We start from the raw sequence: 16,877 nt of genomic DNA, 5'->3' as shown, positions 1-16,877 counted from the left end.
TTGGATAGACTATATAGTAGATAATCATATTTATTACCTGTGTAGTCAATTGTGGATGTTGGATTACATGCACCGGTATGGGACAGTGGCATGCTTACGTTTGGATTAGTTGCATCATACTAAGTCCTACCTATACGGAATAAAGGAATGGATATTAAAATGAATCATACTTATAACTGAGTCAAAGAAGCTGCAAAAGCTGAATGACCACTCGGATTGCTCGTGAGTTATGTTAAGTTAAAGAAGCTGCACAAGCTGAATGGCTAACTGAACTTTCTGTGGATAGGACAGAATTTAAGTATAAGTTATGATACTGCGATCTGAGTTTGAGTCTCACAGTCGTTGGTTAGGGAGCGTATATGCAATAGGATGTGTAGCTGGATATGAGAGGTTGAGGTATACCCTGTTAGGTCTAGGTACTCATGCCTACCCTTGGGTGCGTTTTTGCATGTTACTTTCTATTCAGGTTGAGACCTCCTCTATAGTCCAGTGAGAGTCCTATAGTGTGATTATACGTATATAAGGACTATTAGTTATTGCTGAACTGCTTATGATGTATATGCGTATCGAGTTTCTACTCGGATTGCAGTGGGTTAGAATTAGTTCGTGGGCCTGACCCACTCCTATTTTTCAGGTGTTCGTCAGTTCCAGGCTTGAGGTTGTTCGTGCAGAGCAGAGGCAGTCTTCCATTCTTCCGACGATGTAGGACTTGTTCTCTATGGTTTATTATTGGACGTTCTTCTAGTGTTTTTCATTTCAGTTTAGACTTCCGTATTAGGGGTCCACTAGAGGTGGATTCCCGAGTTGTTTAATTTATGGATTGATTGGAGTTATTGGATTTAAATGCATTAAGGATTTTATATTGCGGATTTCTATTTTAGTTTCTTCCAGCTTTCTGTATTTATTCTTGTCTCATTTTTGACATCTGTGTTCGTTTTAACATATTGATTGATTGATATCCCTCGGGTTTGGGCCTGGGCCTGATCAACCCGTGTCTCGGATCCGAGGGGTATCACACCACCCCATGAACAATTCCTGATTCGCCCTTAGTAGTGGTTGTGGTTGTGGTGGTGATGGTAGTGGTGACAGTGGTGCTTGGTGGCGGTGGCGGCTGTGGGGATGGTGACAGTGGTGCTTAACGGTGGTGGTGATGGGTTTCAATTACAGCACCTTTAGCTAAAAGTTACCCTTAAATTCACTTTTTCTTTTGAGTCTGTTTAATCTTGTATAAGTGGGTATAAATTATATATATAGGGTAAAGTGAGAAAAATACCTTAATGTTTATATTTTGGACGAACAACACTATCCTTTATATTGTGTATATAAATCGTTAAGTTTGAAAAAATGAACAAAGAAAGACTTAAGGTCACTGTTTCTTTAAAACTTTAATCATATGCATTACACATGACATTTTTAACATATAACATTTATAAATGATTGATTTGTTTCAAGGGTTGAACGTCATCCAAAGTTCAATAAAGGTTGAATTTGGAACTTCAAACAAACACTTATAATCTTTAACCACTAAAAGAAATCAACTTAATTCCTCTAAAACTATGTGTCAAGTTGGTCCATACAAAGAACCCACAACTGCAAATACGATTAAAACCCACAACTTTACTTGATAAATCAAAGTGGAATTTGGGCTACGTCAGCGAACCTCAAGCCACCGTCAAGAACTTTAGGCCTTGTTTGGTGTGAGTGAATGGAATCAAATGAAGGTGGAATTGAATGCTTTTGATTCTATTATCTTATTTGGTGTGTCACATTAAAAATGGCCATTCCAAGGCATTCCGAGGGAATGCCTATTCCATCAAAAAGGTGGAATGCCCATTCTTATTCTTGAGACGTGGAATGACCATTCTATTCCTACCAAGAATTAATAAAGTAATTTAAAGACAAAAAAAAACCCATTTGCCTTGTGTTCACACAGACCTGTGCGTCCCTTCTTTCACCATCTCTCTCTTCAGGCATACACACACTATATAACTATAATATATATAATATGCATTTATATGCAGTTTGTTCCCTCTCTCTGATTTACACGCACAAGTATTAGACAAAAATAGTATAATTGAACTTCTATGAGTTTATGCAACTTTCTTAGTCTTTGTCTAACAATAATTATTTATTTATTATTTTTATTATTTTTTGGTCTCAATGTTATGATAATTATGGTCTTCATCTGTTGGGGAAAAATGAAATGTCATGTGTATGTTGTTTTAGGAATCCAATTCCATCACTGGAGAAATTTAGCAATCTCCCTGTCCTTTTGGAAAGAGTTTATGGCATTGGGTCATTACTTTTTTGGGTGTGCAGGAAACAAACAATTTCATAGGAAAATTTCTAAAACAACATACACATGACATGAATGATCTAGTGATGAAGTGGACTGAAACGGCAGCGACTATGAATAATCTGGACCAGAAAGTCGTCAGAGAATGTCGCGGAGAAGATGATCGGGAAATTATCTCTTTCCCTTTTATTTTTGTAGTAGTCCGAGAGCCCTTGTTTCTTTTTTCTGGTCTATTTTCTCTCTCTATCTCGTCTTTTTTCTCTCTATTATCTCTTTTCCTTTTATTTTTGCAGATTAATTTTTTTAGTTAATTTTTTTTTTTTACTAATAATAAAATGTAATTTAAAGAAACAATATAAATTCATTCCATCCCAACTTTCTTAACAAACACATTCCATATTTGCAACAAAACGGTAGAATAAGAATCATCATTCTCATTCTATTCTATTCTCATTTCATTCCCACCTCCATTCCAATTCATTCAATCACACCAAACATGCCCTTACAGTGAGGGTCGTGGGAAAAAAGGGCATCCTCTTTATTTACCTCTTCTTTTATTAATAATTTTTATTTTTATTTTTATTTATTTATTTTTATTTTTTTCATTTGCAATATCATTAATATATATATATATATATATATATATATATATATATATTTGTTTTTTCCTGCATCAATGTACAGGCAAAAAGTACATGAATGATTCAATGAACTGTTATGATAAAGAGAGAATAACGAGAGAACCTCATGGTCTTAGTGACAGATAGAATACGATGCCATGCTTTGCTTCTACAGTAATCCTTATCACAAGAATCCATCTAAGGTTGAAACTGGCACTTCAATTCTTCCTCAACAATCTAGACCCTAAATCAGCTACACTTTCTCTCTCTAGTACAGGCAAAAAGTATATGAATGATTCAATGAAGTGTTATGCTAAAGCGACAGAGAGAACTGTTGGGAAACGTGCAAATTTTTAAAACTTTTTGAGGGATTTGCAATCATAGATCTTGATTCATTACATGGAGACAAGTTTTATGCAAAGATAAATAAAAGATGATGCATAATTCAATAAACAAATTGAATACTCACATCAAAGGTCTGAGTAAACCTTTTGAACTTTCCTCTAAAGTGAATGTTCTCACTTATTGTAGATCCCTTTAGCAAGATCCTTTCTCCTTCTTTTTGATTATTATCTTCCCTTTAGGAATCACCAATATGCCTTGATGAATGACCTTGGAATCTAGGCTGGTGGTAGCCTCCTTTAGAAGAGAAACAAAACCCTAAAATCTAGAGAGAGAAAGTGTATTCCTTTTTCTTGTTCTCCAAGTCACACCTAAAATATACATGAACTCATGTATATATAGGCAAAATAAAATAAGAATAAGGAAACAATAAATCATTCTCCATCTCTAATTCAACTTTCTCAATCCTAACATGACTCCAATATCAACTTGGGCTATTGGTGAGAATCCTTTTGGGCTTACTATTTTCTTGGCTCTTATAAATTAATAATTGGTCCGGTCCATTAAACCATGGACCCAATTCAATTAATTCATATATTAATTTCTACTCCACTAAAAGAAATTAATTGCACTCCAATTAAATAGTAAATAACCTCTAAGTCAATGTTGCACTTTGACCCCTCTATGCTTAATTATTTATCGGATAATTAAAGCCATCAATCCGACAACATAATTAATATAATTATTTTGTTACCTTTGATTATTTCCGGCTCGATCACAATAAAATATTTATTTGACAAAAAAATAATAATAATTTATTAAATAAATATATATATAAAACATTTGTCTAAAACATACGAAGGCCTTCGAATTTAATTTGTGATCAACCATAATCAAAACAAAATAAATACAAATAGCACTGATGCAAATATTGAGAATATAGACCTCTAATTATTAATTACATAACTACCCAAAGTGTCGATCTAAGGATCCCGAGGTATCCGCCGAGCAAATCAAAGTAATTATTAATTAATAAAAGAGTCTATACTTCTCTCATGCTTGAGAGTCAAAAGCCATGACTGTGATAGAGAGCAATTGCATACGACAGCTCTCGCAATATATCTCAATCTATCGTGGACTCGGTTTAAGTCTTAACTAATTAAATGTCCATCCATAATTACCGACTTTAAACCATTTATGATTACTAATTTATATCATAGTATTAATTGCCATTACATACATATATAAATATATTTTGTAATCAAGCGGACACCATCAATTCCATAAAGAATCGAAAAATAATACATTCCATTCACCAATTGTATAATGCTTTAATAATAATATCCAGACAAGAAACCATGACTTTTACAATCCAAAATTAGAATTTGCTATGCTAGGGCACACATATCCTAACAGCTCCCACTTGCACTTATAGCCAATTCAAATCACATCTAACTCCCATGTTCTCCATATGACGATCAAACATCTTGATCGGTAAAGCCTTTGTGAATGGATCAGTAAGGTTATGTTCCGATGCAATCTTGGCCACAAGTATATCTCCTCGCTTTACTATATCACGGACCACATGATGTTTCCTCTGAATGTGTCTTGTTCCTTTATGAAATTTTGGGTCCTTGGTTTGGGCTATAGCTGCACTATTATCACAATGAAGCGTCATAGGCCGATCTATATGCTCCACAACCTCCAGTTCAATTAGAAAGTTTCTCAACCAAACAGCTTCTTTTGCTGCCTCAGAGGCTGCAATGTATTCTGCTTCCATGGTTGAGTCAGCAGTACAACCCTGCTTGACACTCTTCCAACTAACTGCCCCTCCATTGAACTTAAACACATATCCAGATGTAGATCTCCTGGCATCTGGATCTGATTGAAAATCAGAATCCGTATATCCGACTGGAACCAGATCATCACCTCCATAAATGAGCATTAGATTCTTAGTTCTTCTAAGGTATTTTAAGATATTCTTCACAGCTGACCAATGATCAAGTCCAGGATTGGACTGATATCTACTGACAATCCCTACCGAGTAGCAGATGTCCGGTCTGGTACAGACCATGGCATACATGAGACTACCAACTGCCGAAGCGTATGGTATCCGCCTCATTTGCTCAATTTCCTTATCAGTCTTGGGAGACTGGTCATTAGAAAGAGCCAACCCATGTCTAAATGGCAAAAACCCTTTCTTAGAGTTTTCCATTCCAAACCTGATCAGAACTTTGTCAATGTAAGACTCTTGAGACAAGCCTATTTTCTTTTTAACCCGATCTCGCATAAGCTTGATCCCAAGAATATAGCTTGCTTCTCCAAGATCTTTCATCTCAAATTTATTGAACAACCACCTTTTAACTGATGACAGTGCTTCTACATCATTACCAATGAGCAAGATGTCATCAACATATAAAACGAGAATCATGATGACATTACCCTGTTTTTTCTTGTAAACACAAGGTTCAAACACGTTTTGTTCAAAGCCAAATAATTTGACTGCCTGATCAAAACAAATGTTCCATGTGCGTGAAGCTTGCTTAAGTCCATAAATAGACCTATTCAACTTACATACACAGTCCTCACGACCTTTAACCACGAAACCATCTGGTTGCCTCATGTAGATGTCTTGTTCAAGATGGCCATTTAAAAATGCCGTCTTAACATCCATCTGCCATATTTCATAGTCATAATAAGCACTAATGGCCAAAAGAATGCGAATAGATTTAAGCATTGCAACTGGTGAGAATGTATCCTCATAATCAATACCTTCACGTTGAGTGAAGCCTTTGGCAACCAGTCTAGCTTTGAATGTCTCAACATTCCCATCCATTCCTCTCTTTCGTTTGTAGATCCACTTACAACCAATGGGCTGAACCCCACTAGGAAGTTCTACAACATCCCAGACTTTGTTAGAATACATCGATTCCAACTCTGATTTCATGGCATCTTTCCAACGATTCGCATCTATATCGGTCAACGCTTCCGCATAGCTTACTGGGTCCGACTCATGCTTATCGGGGACGGCCTCATAGACCTCACCCAAAAGTGTGAGTTTTTCGGGTTGGATGATAGTCCTCCCACTACGCCGAAGGACCGATGCAGGAATCGATGTACTAGATGATGGTAATTCAACAGGGACTTCTTGTGTCTCATCATTCTCAGTATTTATATTAGGTGTGTCCACTGGGGTTATCTCTGACGTGCCAACCATCTCCTCTAACACTATCTGGCTACTAGGTTTGTGATTCATAATATAATCCTCCTCCAGGTAAACAGCATGAGTGCTGACAATAACCTTATTGTCCCTGGGATCACAAAATAATCCACCTCTATTGCCCTTAGGATAGCCAACAAATAAGCATGCATCTGATCTTGCTTCTAACTTGTCTGTCTGTTTCTTTCGCACGTGTGCTGGACACCCCCATATATGCATGTGATTTAAACTAGGTTTACGTCCAAACCACAGCTCATATGGCGTTCCTGAAACAGCCTTGGATGGAACACAGTTCAAAATATACATCGCTGATTCTAAGGCTAATCCCCAAAATGATAGAGGTAATGTAGCAAAACTCATCATAGATCTAACCATGTTAAGTAAAGTTCTGTTTCTCCTTTCTGCCACTCCATTCTGTTGAGGGCAGTCAGGTGCGGATAACTGGCGCACAATACCCTCATTGACCATATGATCCTTGAACTCCCCCAAGAGGTATTCACCTCCTCGATCAGATCGAAGTGTTTTGATAAGTTTACCTAATTTACGCTCCACTTCCGCCTGAAACTCACGGAATTTCCATAAGCTTCTGACTTGTGTCGCATTAGGTAAATATATCCAAAACGTGAATAATCATCAATGAAAGTGATGAAGTACTCAAACCCTCCTCTCGCTTGGGTGTTCATGGGACCACACACGTCTGTGTGCACCAACTCTAATTGTTCTTTGGCTCTATCTCCTTTGGCTGAGTAAGCCCTTCGAGTCATCTTTCCTTCAATACAGGATTCACAAGTTGGCATAGGCTCCTCTGCCTCACCAGGTAATAAACCTTCTTTAACCAACCTTTGAATCCTATTTTGATTGATGTGACCCAATCGTAGATGCCAATGATACAATGAGTTTGGAGAAACTGCTTTTCTTTTAACATTCAATCTAGATGAAGTTGCATTTAATTCATAATTTTGCATTTGATATGAGCTAGGAGTTAAAACATATAGATTATCTTTCAATGCACCAGAAGTTATAACACAACCATTTAATTTAATTAAAACATTTTTTCCAAAAGTAAAAATATAATTTTTGCAAACCAACGAAGAAACTGAAATTAAATTGTGCCTAACATTTGGCGCATAAAGACAATCTTCTAAAATAAGACTCCTCCCACTATCAAACTGCATATGAACCACTCCCACTGCTTTAGCTTCCACCTTGGCATTAGATCCCATATGCAAGTATATCTCTCCTTCATTGAGGCTTCTGGACTCCTGGAATCCCTGCAATGAATTGCAAACATGATTAGTGGCTTCAGAATCAATGCACCAGGAATCTATAGATTCAACCACATTACATGCCTCAACAATGAATATACCTTTTCCTTTGCCTTGTGTGCGAAGTATTGGGCAGTTAGGTTTCCAGTGACCCGGTTGACCGCAATGGAAGCAGTTTCCTTCGCCTTCAACCCGCACTTTCTTCTTTTCCTTATCCTTTTGGATTACTTTGTTTGGCACAACCACAGTTTTGGCACCATCCTTCTTCTTTTTCTTGCCCCTCCTCTTGGGCCTAGAAGTAGATGGTCCAGCAGACTGAGTGTAGTTGATAGATGCACCCTTGCTTTTGTTTATCCCTTCAAAGGTTACCAACTCATTCAATAGTTCAGCGAGTGTGTACTCAAGCTTATTCATGTAATAATTAACCCTAAAAGAGTTAAATGAGTCTGGCAATGAAGCGATAATCATGTCAACCTGAAGTTCACCATCCAAGTTGCATCCAAGGATCTCCAGTTCATTTAAAAAACCAATCATTTTTAAAGCATGTTCCCGAATTGAAGTACCTTGGACCATCTTAATGGTCATCAAATTTGTCATAGCATTTTGGCGTGCGCTCTTACCAATTTGCCCAAACATTTCCTTAAGGTTAAGCATAATGTCTGCAGAAGTGAGATATTGAAGATGTTGACTTTGGAGTACATTCGAGAGTGAAGCAAGAATGTAGCACCTAGTCATCTCATCTGCTTTATTCCATTTCTTAAATACTTCATGCTCCTCAGGAGGATCCTCAGGCAAAGGTGGAGAAGGTCTAGGAGTAGTAAGCACATAATTCAACCCCTCATATGTGAGTACAATACCTAGTTGCCTTTTCCAATCGATATAATTAGGTCCAGTTAATCGATTTTCTTTTAGTATGTTTGCAAGTGGACTGAATGGACTAGTCATGATAAATCTGAAAATAAAAGCATTCATACAATAAATAAAGTGAATAATAATAATCATGCAAGTATAAAACAATTAATTAATTGTGGGTCCCTTAACCACATTGCATGAAAAATCGGACAATCAATATGCCAATAACTTATCCGGTTGGCGGAATTCATTATTGCTTATTGACGAGAATAACTCATTATTTCCATATCTCTTTAGACAATGCCTTATCTAAATATGAAATAATTCCCGATTAGATTTAGCCTTTCTAAAATCACCTAGTATAGACCGCTCCGTTGGGGAGCTAATACTATTGATTTTAGATTGAGTGTATAACATAATTAATGCTCCAACGGAAACACAAATATTAAATATATTGCCATTAATAGCTTAGACTCTTTAAATCATGCGTAGGGCCTTATTTTTAAAGATCTAACTATAATGGTTATTTAATAAATATATTTTCGTGAGACAACCATTCTTGTAATCTAGACTCTTTAAATCATGCGTGGAGCCTTATTTTTAAAGATCTGATCATAATGGTTATAATTACGAAGGCCATGGGGTAATGTATAAAAATCCCCGCTCCCACTCAATTTTTAATAATATAAAACTAGGGTTTTTAATTCATGATTTAATGCATGCAAAACGCCTTGATTTTAATCCAATTAAATTTAGAAAATATATGGATTTTAAATGATTCACTAATCTTTAATTTGAGGCAAAAAATAATTTTTAAAAATAATTTTTCTGTTTCCCAATAAATGCCCTCAAATTAATTAGCAATCTAATCCAATTTATCTTCATAATTTAATTAATATAAATCAAGCCATTTAATTAAAAATCATGGATCCAATGCATGAACAATTATAACAACTATTAAATTATTCCATGCATCAAATAATAGACAGAAGCAATATAAATGGCCAATGGATTCAGCTTTTAACATTTAAAAACTATTCTTGCTGTACGGGCATCCTTCAACTGTCTGTAAACACCCATAGGAAGCTTGTACGCGTCAGGAGAAGCAAAACGCCGCTTGGAACGAGCCCGGAGGACCCCACACGCGCTGGCACGCGCCTAGGGCAAGCTGCACGCGCTCCCACGCGCCCCCACGCGCTGGCACGCGCTTGGGGCGCGTGGAATGCACCCTCACGCGCTCCCACGCGCCTGGGGCGCGTGGGACGCGCCTCCACGCGCCTTCCCGCGCGTGGAGTGTACCAACTCCTTGGCTGGCGCGTGAGATCCACGCGCCAGCTTGTCATTGACCAGCCCACTCCTGGCGCGTGTGGAACACGCGCCAGGCTCACCAAGCCACTGCCACACCTGATCCGGGCCACCTCCGACGCCTCTTCTCGCCGCCGGCGAAGCTCCGGCCACCGGAAAAACGCCGAAAAAATTCCAAAAAATCCGGAAAAATCCCAGAAAATTAAATTAAGCCTCAAAAAATTCCCGAAAAATTCGGAAAAATTCCAGAAAATTACTGAAGCATAATTTAACCCTTTCGGACCCTCTTGAAGCTTCATAGCATCATTCGATGAATATTACATGGCTTTAATTAATACTTACAATTTGAAATACAATGGAAAAAATTAAATTACATCATTGAATTTTCAAATGGCTAAAACAAAGCCTTAATTACATTCATCCAAAAATAAAATTACATTCTATATACCTATAAGCTTCATCCATGGCCCAAACACACATCATCATCCATTCACAATTATACATACATCAACATGTATTAATATATATCAACATAATAAATCATACATCAACATATATCAATAATTTTATATATGTATATATAATTTGGATCCATGAATATGATTTTTATAAACACATGTTCTCTAGTAATGAATCAAACCATGTGCTCTGATACCATTGTTGGGAAACGTGCAAATTTTTAAAACTTTTTGAGGGATTTGCAATCATAGATCTTGATTCATTACATGGAGACAAGTTTTATGCAAAGATAAATAAAAGATGATGCATAATTCAATAAACAAATTGAATACTCACATCAAAGGTCTGAGTAAACCTTTTGAACTTTCCTCTAAAGTGAATGTTCTCACTTATTGTAGATCCCTTTAGCAAGATCCTTTCTCCTTCTTTTTGATTATTATCTTCCCTTTAGGAATCACCAATATGCCTTGATGAATGACCTTGGAATCTAGGCTGGTGGTAGCCTCCTTTAGAAGAGAAACAAAACCCTAAAATCTAGAGAGAGAAAGTGTATTCCTTTTTCTTGTTCTCCAAGTCACACCTAAAATATACATGAACTCATGTATATATAGGCAAAATAAAATAAGAATAAGGAAACAATAAATCATTCTCCATCTCTAATTCAACTTTCTCAATCCTAACATGACTCCAATATCAACTTGGGCTATTGGTGAGAATCCTTTTGGGCTTACTATTTTCTTGGCTCTTATAAATTAATAATTGGTCCGGTCCATTAAACCATGGACCCAATTCAATTAATTCATAAATTAATTTCTACTCCACTAAAAGAAATTAATTGCACTCCAATTAAATAGTAAATAACCTCTAAGTCAATGTTGCACTTTGACCCCTCTATGCTTAATTATTTATCGGATAATTAAAGCCATCAATCCGACAACATAATTAATATAATTATTTTGTTACCTTTGATTATTTCCGGCTCGATCACAATAAAATATTTATTTGACAAAAAAATAATAATAATTTATTAAATAAATATATATATAAAACATTTGTCTAAAACATACGAAGGCCTTCGAATTTAATTTGTGATCAACCATAATCAAAACAAAATAAATACAAATAGCACTGATGCAAATATTGAGAATATAGACCTCTAATTATTAATTACATAACTACCCAAAGTGTCGATCTAAGGATCCCGAGGTATCCGCCGAGCAAATCAAAGTAATTATTAATTAATAAAAGAGTCTATACTTCTCTCATGCTTGAGAGTCAAAAGCCATGACTGTGATAGAGAGCAATTGCATACGACAGCTCTCGCAATATATCTCAATCTATCGTGGACTCGGTTTAAGTCTTAACTAATTAAATGTCCATCCATAATTACCGACTTTAAACCATTTATGATTACTAATTTATATCATAGTATTAATTGCCATTACATACATATATAAATATATTTTGTAATCAAGCGGACACCATCAATTCCATAAAGAATCGAAAAATAATACATTCCATTCACCAATTGTATAATGCTTTAATAATAATATCCAGACAAGAAACCATGACTTTTACAATCCAAAATTAGAATTTGCTATGCTAGGGCACACATATTCTAACAAGAACCTCATGGTGTTAGTGACAGATAGAATACGATGCCATGCTTTGCTTCTAGCTACAATAATCCTTATCAGTTATCAAAAGAATCCATATAAGATTGAAACTGGCACTTCAATTCTTCCTCAACAATCTAGACCCTAATCAGCTACACTCTCTCTCTAGTTTTTGCTAGATTCTGCTGGCTGGAAAAGGGATGGGTCGGGCAATCGGAATCGATTTGGGGACCACGTACTCGTGCGTCGGAGTGTTTTGCCCATTCCGTGAACGCGTCGAGATAATTGTCAATGATCAGGGTAACACCATAATACCGTCCTATGTCGCCTTCAACGACACCGAGCGCCTCATCGGCGATGCCGCCAAGTATCAAGTCCTCGGCAACCCTATCAACACCATCTTCGGTACAAATACAAATATATTTTGTGTTATATTATTAAGTACGGTTTAAAAGTAGATTATGTAGTAGAGGTTTAGTCTTTAATATATTTTAATTCATAGATATGAACACTAAAAATTTGTTTTCATTTATAGTAAATAATTAATTTCGGATTTCGGATTTGGATTGATGATACCCCATCTTATCCCATGATCCGTGCTCGTAAAGCTCCCATAACTAAACTCCTTCAAAAAGAAGAGTTAATTTGTGGTTATAATTCCACTGTATTCCGAGGCTAGGGGAATCATAATCCATTTGTAGTTTGGACAACTGGAGTTTAACTTGGAGGACCTTTTCGATGTTTGGGTCCGACAGTGAAATGAAAAAATTTGGTTTGATTTTAAACCAGATGAGGTTGTTAACCAAATTAGATTGAACACCGCCGATAAGTGCATCAACGGGTTGATGGAAACGATTATCCATGAGGAGTGCAATTAGTGGCTGATCAGTTCCACGTCGGAACAGCGAAGTGATTTTGATTTGCACTAATCCAATATGAATATAACGAGCGATAGGATTTTGTTGTTTCCAGCGCTCAACCTTATCCTTGCTGAGGATATTAAAACCACATTGACCATTTGCTGTATAGTCAATGGTTGTATTTCCACTGAATTGTTCCAAAATTCGTTTGGAAAAGATGGCAAAACGTGAAGTTTTATAAACTTCTTCTTTTTTGATTCGTTGAAGTTTATCGAACTGAATCAATTGTTCGTTTGTGAACTGAACTTCTTCTCCAATGATGTCACTAAGCTTGATGTTAGTAGTTTCATCGGTGTTAGCAGGAGTGTGGTTCATCATACAGATAGTGTCAATATCTGATTCGACTTCTGTATCACTTGTAGTGGTACTGGAAGAGCTACTGGTATAAACACTGCTTGAGAGTTCATACAGAATAGTAGAGGGATCGGTGATATCGCTACCATAGACAACACAGAGGTTATCGGTCTGTAAACGTTTAACCATTTTGGAAGCCTTTTTGCCTTTTTGGGGGCAATTAGTGGCATACTGACCAGCTTCATTGCAAATATAACATTTACAATCTTTTTTGGTTTCAACGGATTTTGAAGCCTTGGAGGATTTTTTGGTTCCTTTTTCTTTTTTCCCTGTGAGGGGGGCTTGGAAGAAGTAGCTTGGGTAACATACTTCTTAGAGGCTTTCGGGCGTCGCCCTTTCCATTTTTTCCAGCGAAAGGTTTTTCATTGGGCAGGTCGAGAAGGGGTAGCTTTATAAGGTGCGCAACCGATTTTCCAGGTCTCTTGGAGAATCTTGTCGCAACAGCGTTGGCCTTCAGCAGTGCCATTGATCTGGTTTTTAACCTGTTTTTTGGCCTTGGTCTCAAGACATTTTTCATTGATGAGACGATATACAAAATTTGTTCGGAAACCGATGTTATCAGGTTTTTGGATGCGAACAAGGAAATCGGGATAGCCTTTAGCTGCAAGTTCATCCCATGGATTTGGAAGTTTGTGAAAGAATTGGGGTAACCAATGTTCGATCGCATTTTGGGGAAGTCTACGGAAGTATTTGGTGAATAGCTTAACGTAGTCTGGAAAGCGGCAAATATCACACAATTCGAGATCATACCATCAAAATTAATTTTTTTCCTGCTTTGTTTGTTATTCATTCTTGCAGTAGTCATTTCAGCACGGAAAGAAAAAATTGATATAATTATGTAAAAAACTAATGTGATATATTTTATAGATCATAGATGACACATGAATATTTATGATGGGAGAGAGATAATATTTGGACTTTTTACTGCTTTAGTATGTTTTTGGTTCCTAAAGTCTGTGTTTTTCTGAATTCTAGATGCTAAACGATTGATTGGTAGGAAGTTCAGTGATGCATCAGTTCAGGGTGATATGGAGCACTGGCCATTCAAGGTCATTGCTGGTCCCAGTGATAAGCCAATGATTGTGGTAAACTACAAGGGCAAGGAGAAACAGTTCGTTGCTGAAGAGATCTCATCCATGGTTCTCACTAAGATGCGTGATATGGTTAAGAATGCAGTTGTCACTGTCCCTGATTATTTCAATGACTCTCAGCGTCAGGCTACTAAGGATGCTGGAGTCATTGCTGGCCTCAATGTCATTCGTATCATCAATGAGCCCACTGCTGCTGCAATTGCTTACGGTTTTGACAGGAGAGCTGCAAGTGTGGGCGAGAAGAATGTGCTTATCTTTGACCTTGGCGGTGGCACTTTTGATGTTTCTCTTGTCACCATTAAGGCGACTGGTGTCATTGAAGTGAAGGCGACTTCTGGTGACACTCACCTTGGAGGAGCAGACTTTGATAACCGCATGGTGAACCATTTTGTTCAGGAATTCAAGAGAAAACACAACAAAGACATCAGTGGATGCCCTAGAGCTATTACGAGGTTGAGAGCTGCTTGTGAGAGGGCAAAGAGGACTCTTTCATCAGCTATCTGGACAACCATTGAGATTGATTCATTGTATGAGGGAACTGATTTCTACCCAAGCATTACTCGTGCCAAATTTGAGGACCTAAACATGGATTTCTTTAGGGACTGTGTGGAGAGTGTTGAAAAGTGTTTGAGGGATGCCAAGATGGACAAGAGCAGTGTCCACGACGTAGTCCTTGTCGGTGGCTCTACTAGAATTCCAAAGGTTCAGCATCTATTGCAGGACTTCTTCAACGGGAAGGAGCTGTGTAAGAGCATGCACCCAGATGAGGCCGTTGCTTATGGTGCCGCTGTGCAAGCTGCAATCTTGAGTGGTGAGTACCAGGAGCTGTCGCTGTTGGATGTAACCCCCCTATCCCTTGGCATGCAAATTGTTGGAGGTGTCATGGCTCTTGTGGTTCCAAGAAACACTACAATTCCTACCAAGAAGGAGAAGGTGTTCACTACCTCCGCGGATAACCACTCTAGTATATTGTTTGAAGTGTACGAGGGTGAGAGAACAAGAACAAGCGACAACAACTTGTTGGGCAAATTTGTGCTCTCTGGCATTCCTCCTGCCCCTAGAAAAGTTCCAGTTATCAACGTCTGCTTTGACATTGATGCCAATGGTATCTTGAATGTCTCGGCTGAGGACAAGAGCACTGGTCAAAAGAACAAGATCACTATCACTAATGAAGAGAACAGGTTGTCCAAGAAAGAGATTCAGAAGATGCTTCAGGAAGCTGAGAAGTACAAGTCTGAAGATGAGGACTACAAGAAAAGGGCTGAGGTCAAGAATAGTTTGGAGAATTGCGCGTATAAGATGAGGAAAGCTGGTAATCTCTCACAGGCAGACGTGGTGAAGATCGAGGATTCTATTGATGAGGCCATACAGTGGATGGACAGGAAGGAACTTGAGAGCATCTGCAACCTCACAATTTCCATGGCTGAAGATGGACCCTCAGCCGGTGGAAGTGGCGCAGGCCCCAACAATATTTGTTCTTTTCATAAAAGAAAAGAAGAAAAAATGACAGTATGAGCCAAATGAAGAGGAAATGAAATAGATGAAAGACTAACCTAACCTGCAGAGGTAATGCTTGTGGAACTCACCACTATAGTCAACATTATCTAGTGGGTGAACGCGTTCTTGGTTGAACCGGCACAAGCTTTAAATCAACTATATATGTGGAAATGATAAGAGAAATTAAGTATTTATTAAACTATCAAAATTTAGCGTGCATTATGTTGGTAGGAGGATGTAGTGGCTTGCCTGATTCTGTGACTTGAACTCTAGTGACAGTGCATTGGTGGCATTGAGAAGCTGCAAGGAGTATTAGTGTTAGGAGAAGAAGCTCCAAAACTTGTGTTCTCTTCATTTTAGGCACGAGCTTGTGCCGGGTGGTAAATAAATACACAACTTAAGCTATGAAGAATTGTCCAAAGCATGAAAAAACCATTTATAACTCTGATTATGTTTAGTGAATCATGGCTTGGTTTGAAAATTTGGATGTCGTGTTAAGGGTGTTGGGGCCATCCAAGGCCCTACATATTTCGAATTTCGAAAAATGACAAGGCCATAAAGTGTTGGTTTCTTGTCATTGTGGGTTGACTTCTATTTAGGTGATCGAATTTTGCTAGTGTATCACAAGGCCATCCACTCTTGCACGCATTGTACTTCAAAAGCTGAATTAATCCCTTTTATAAACAGCTGTGTCGGGCTAATTCGTCAAGATTTGGCAATAATGAATTAAATCTAGTTTAGTAGGTACTAGCATCCCACTGCATATATATTGAATTTGACAGAAATCTGATTGTGCAGTGTAAAGCTATTACACTAGCTTCTGATTGATTTTTTTAGTATTTCTTTACCTTTTTATGCTTTGAATTAGTTTGTACAGAGACCATTATTCAAATATACATGAAGAATTTGAAACCCTTGGCATTGACATTCAAAGGAACATGTCCTCCTATTTTTTTCTTGTAATTTTCTGGTCATAAAATTGAGTCCCACTTAGAAATCAATCATCAGTTGTTGCAACCTCCCAAGCAAATTAAAAAATA

General features: G+C 37.5%; 1 protein-coding gene across 1 annotated transcript; it reads left to right on the top strand.

Moving 5' to 3' along the window:
* The first annotated feature begins 12,155 nt into the window (after nt 1-12,155).
* LOC132270964 (heat shock cognate 70 kDa protein-like) lies at nt 12,156-16,643 on the top strand. Its single transcript, XM_059772177.1, has 2 exons — nt 12,156-12,380; nt 14,225-16,643. The coding sequence occupies exons 1-2, from the start codon at nt 12,176-12,178 to the stop codon at nt 15,853-15,855; spliced, it is 1,836 nt and encodes a 611-aa protein (XP_059628160.1). The 5' UTR covers nt 12,156-12,175; the 3' UTR covers nt 15,856-16,643.
* Nucleotides 16,644-16,877: the final 234 nt, after the last annotated feature.

This window comes from Cornus florida, unplaced genomic scaffold, assembly GCF_030987335.1.
Source record: "Cornus florida cultivar Cherokee Brave unplaced genomic scaffold, ASM3098733v1 CherokeeBrave_3.0.0_Hap2_Chr08, whole genome shotgun sequence".
Lineage (NCBI taxonomy): Eukaryota > Viridiplantae > Streptophyta > Magnoliopsida > Cornales > Cornaceae > Cornus > Cornus florida.
The sequence above is the reverse complement of the archived record's forward strand: the minus strand, read 5'-3'. Positions and strand labels throughout refer to the sequence as shown.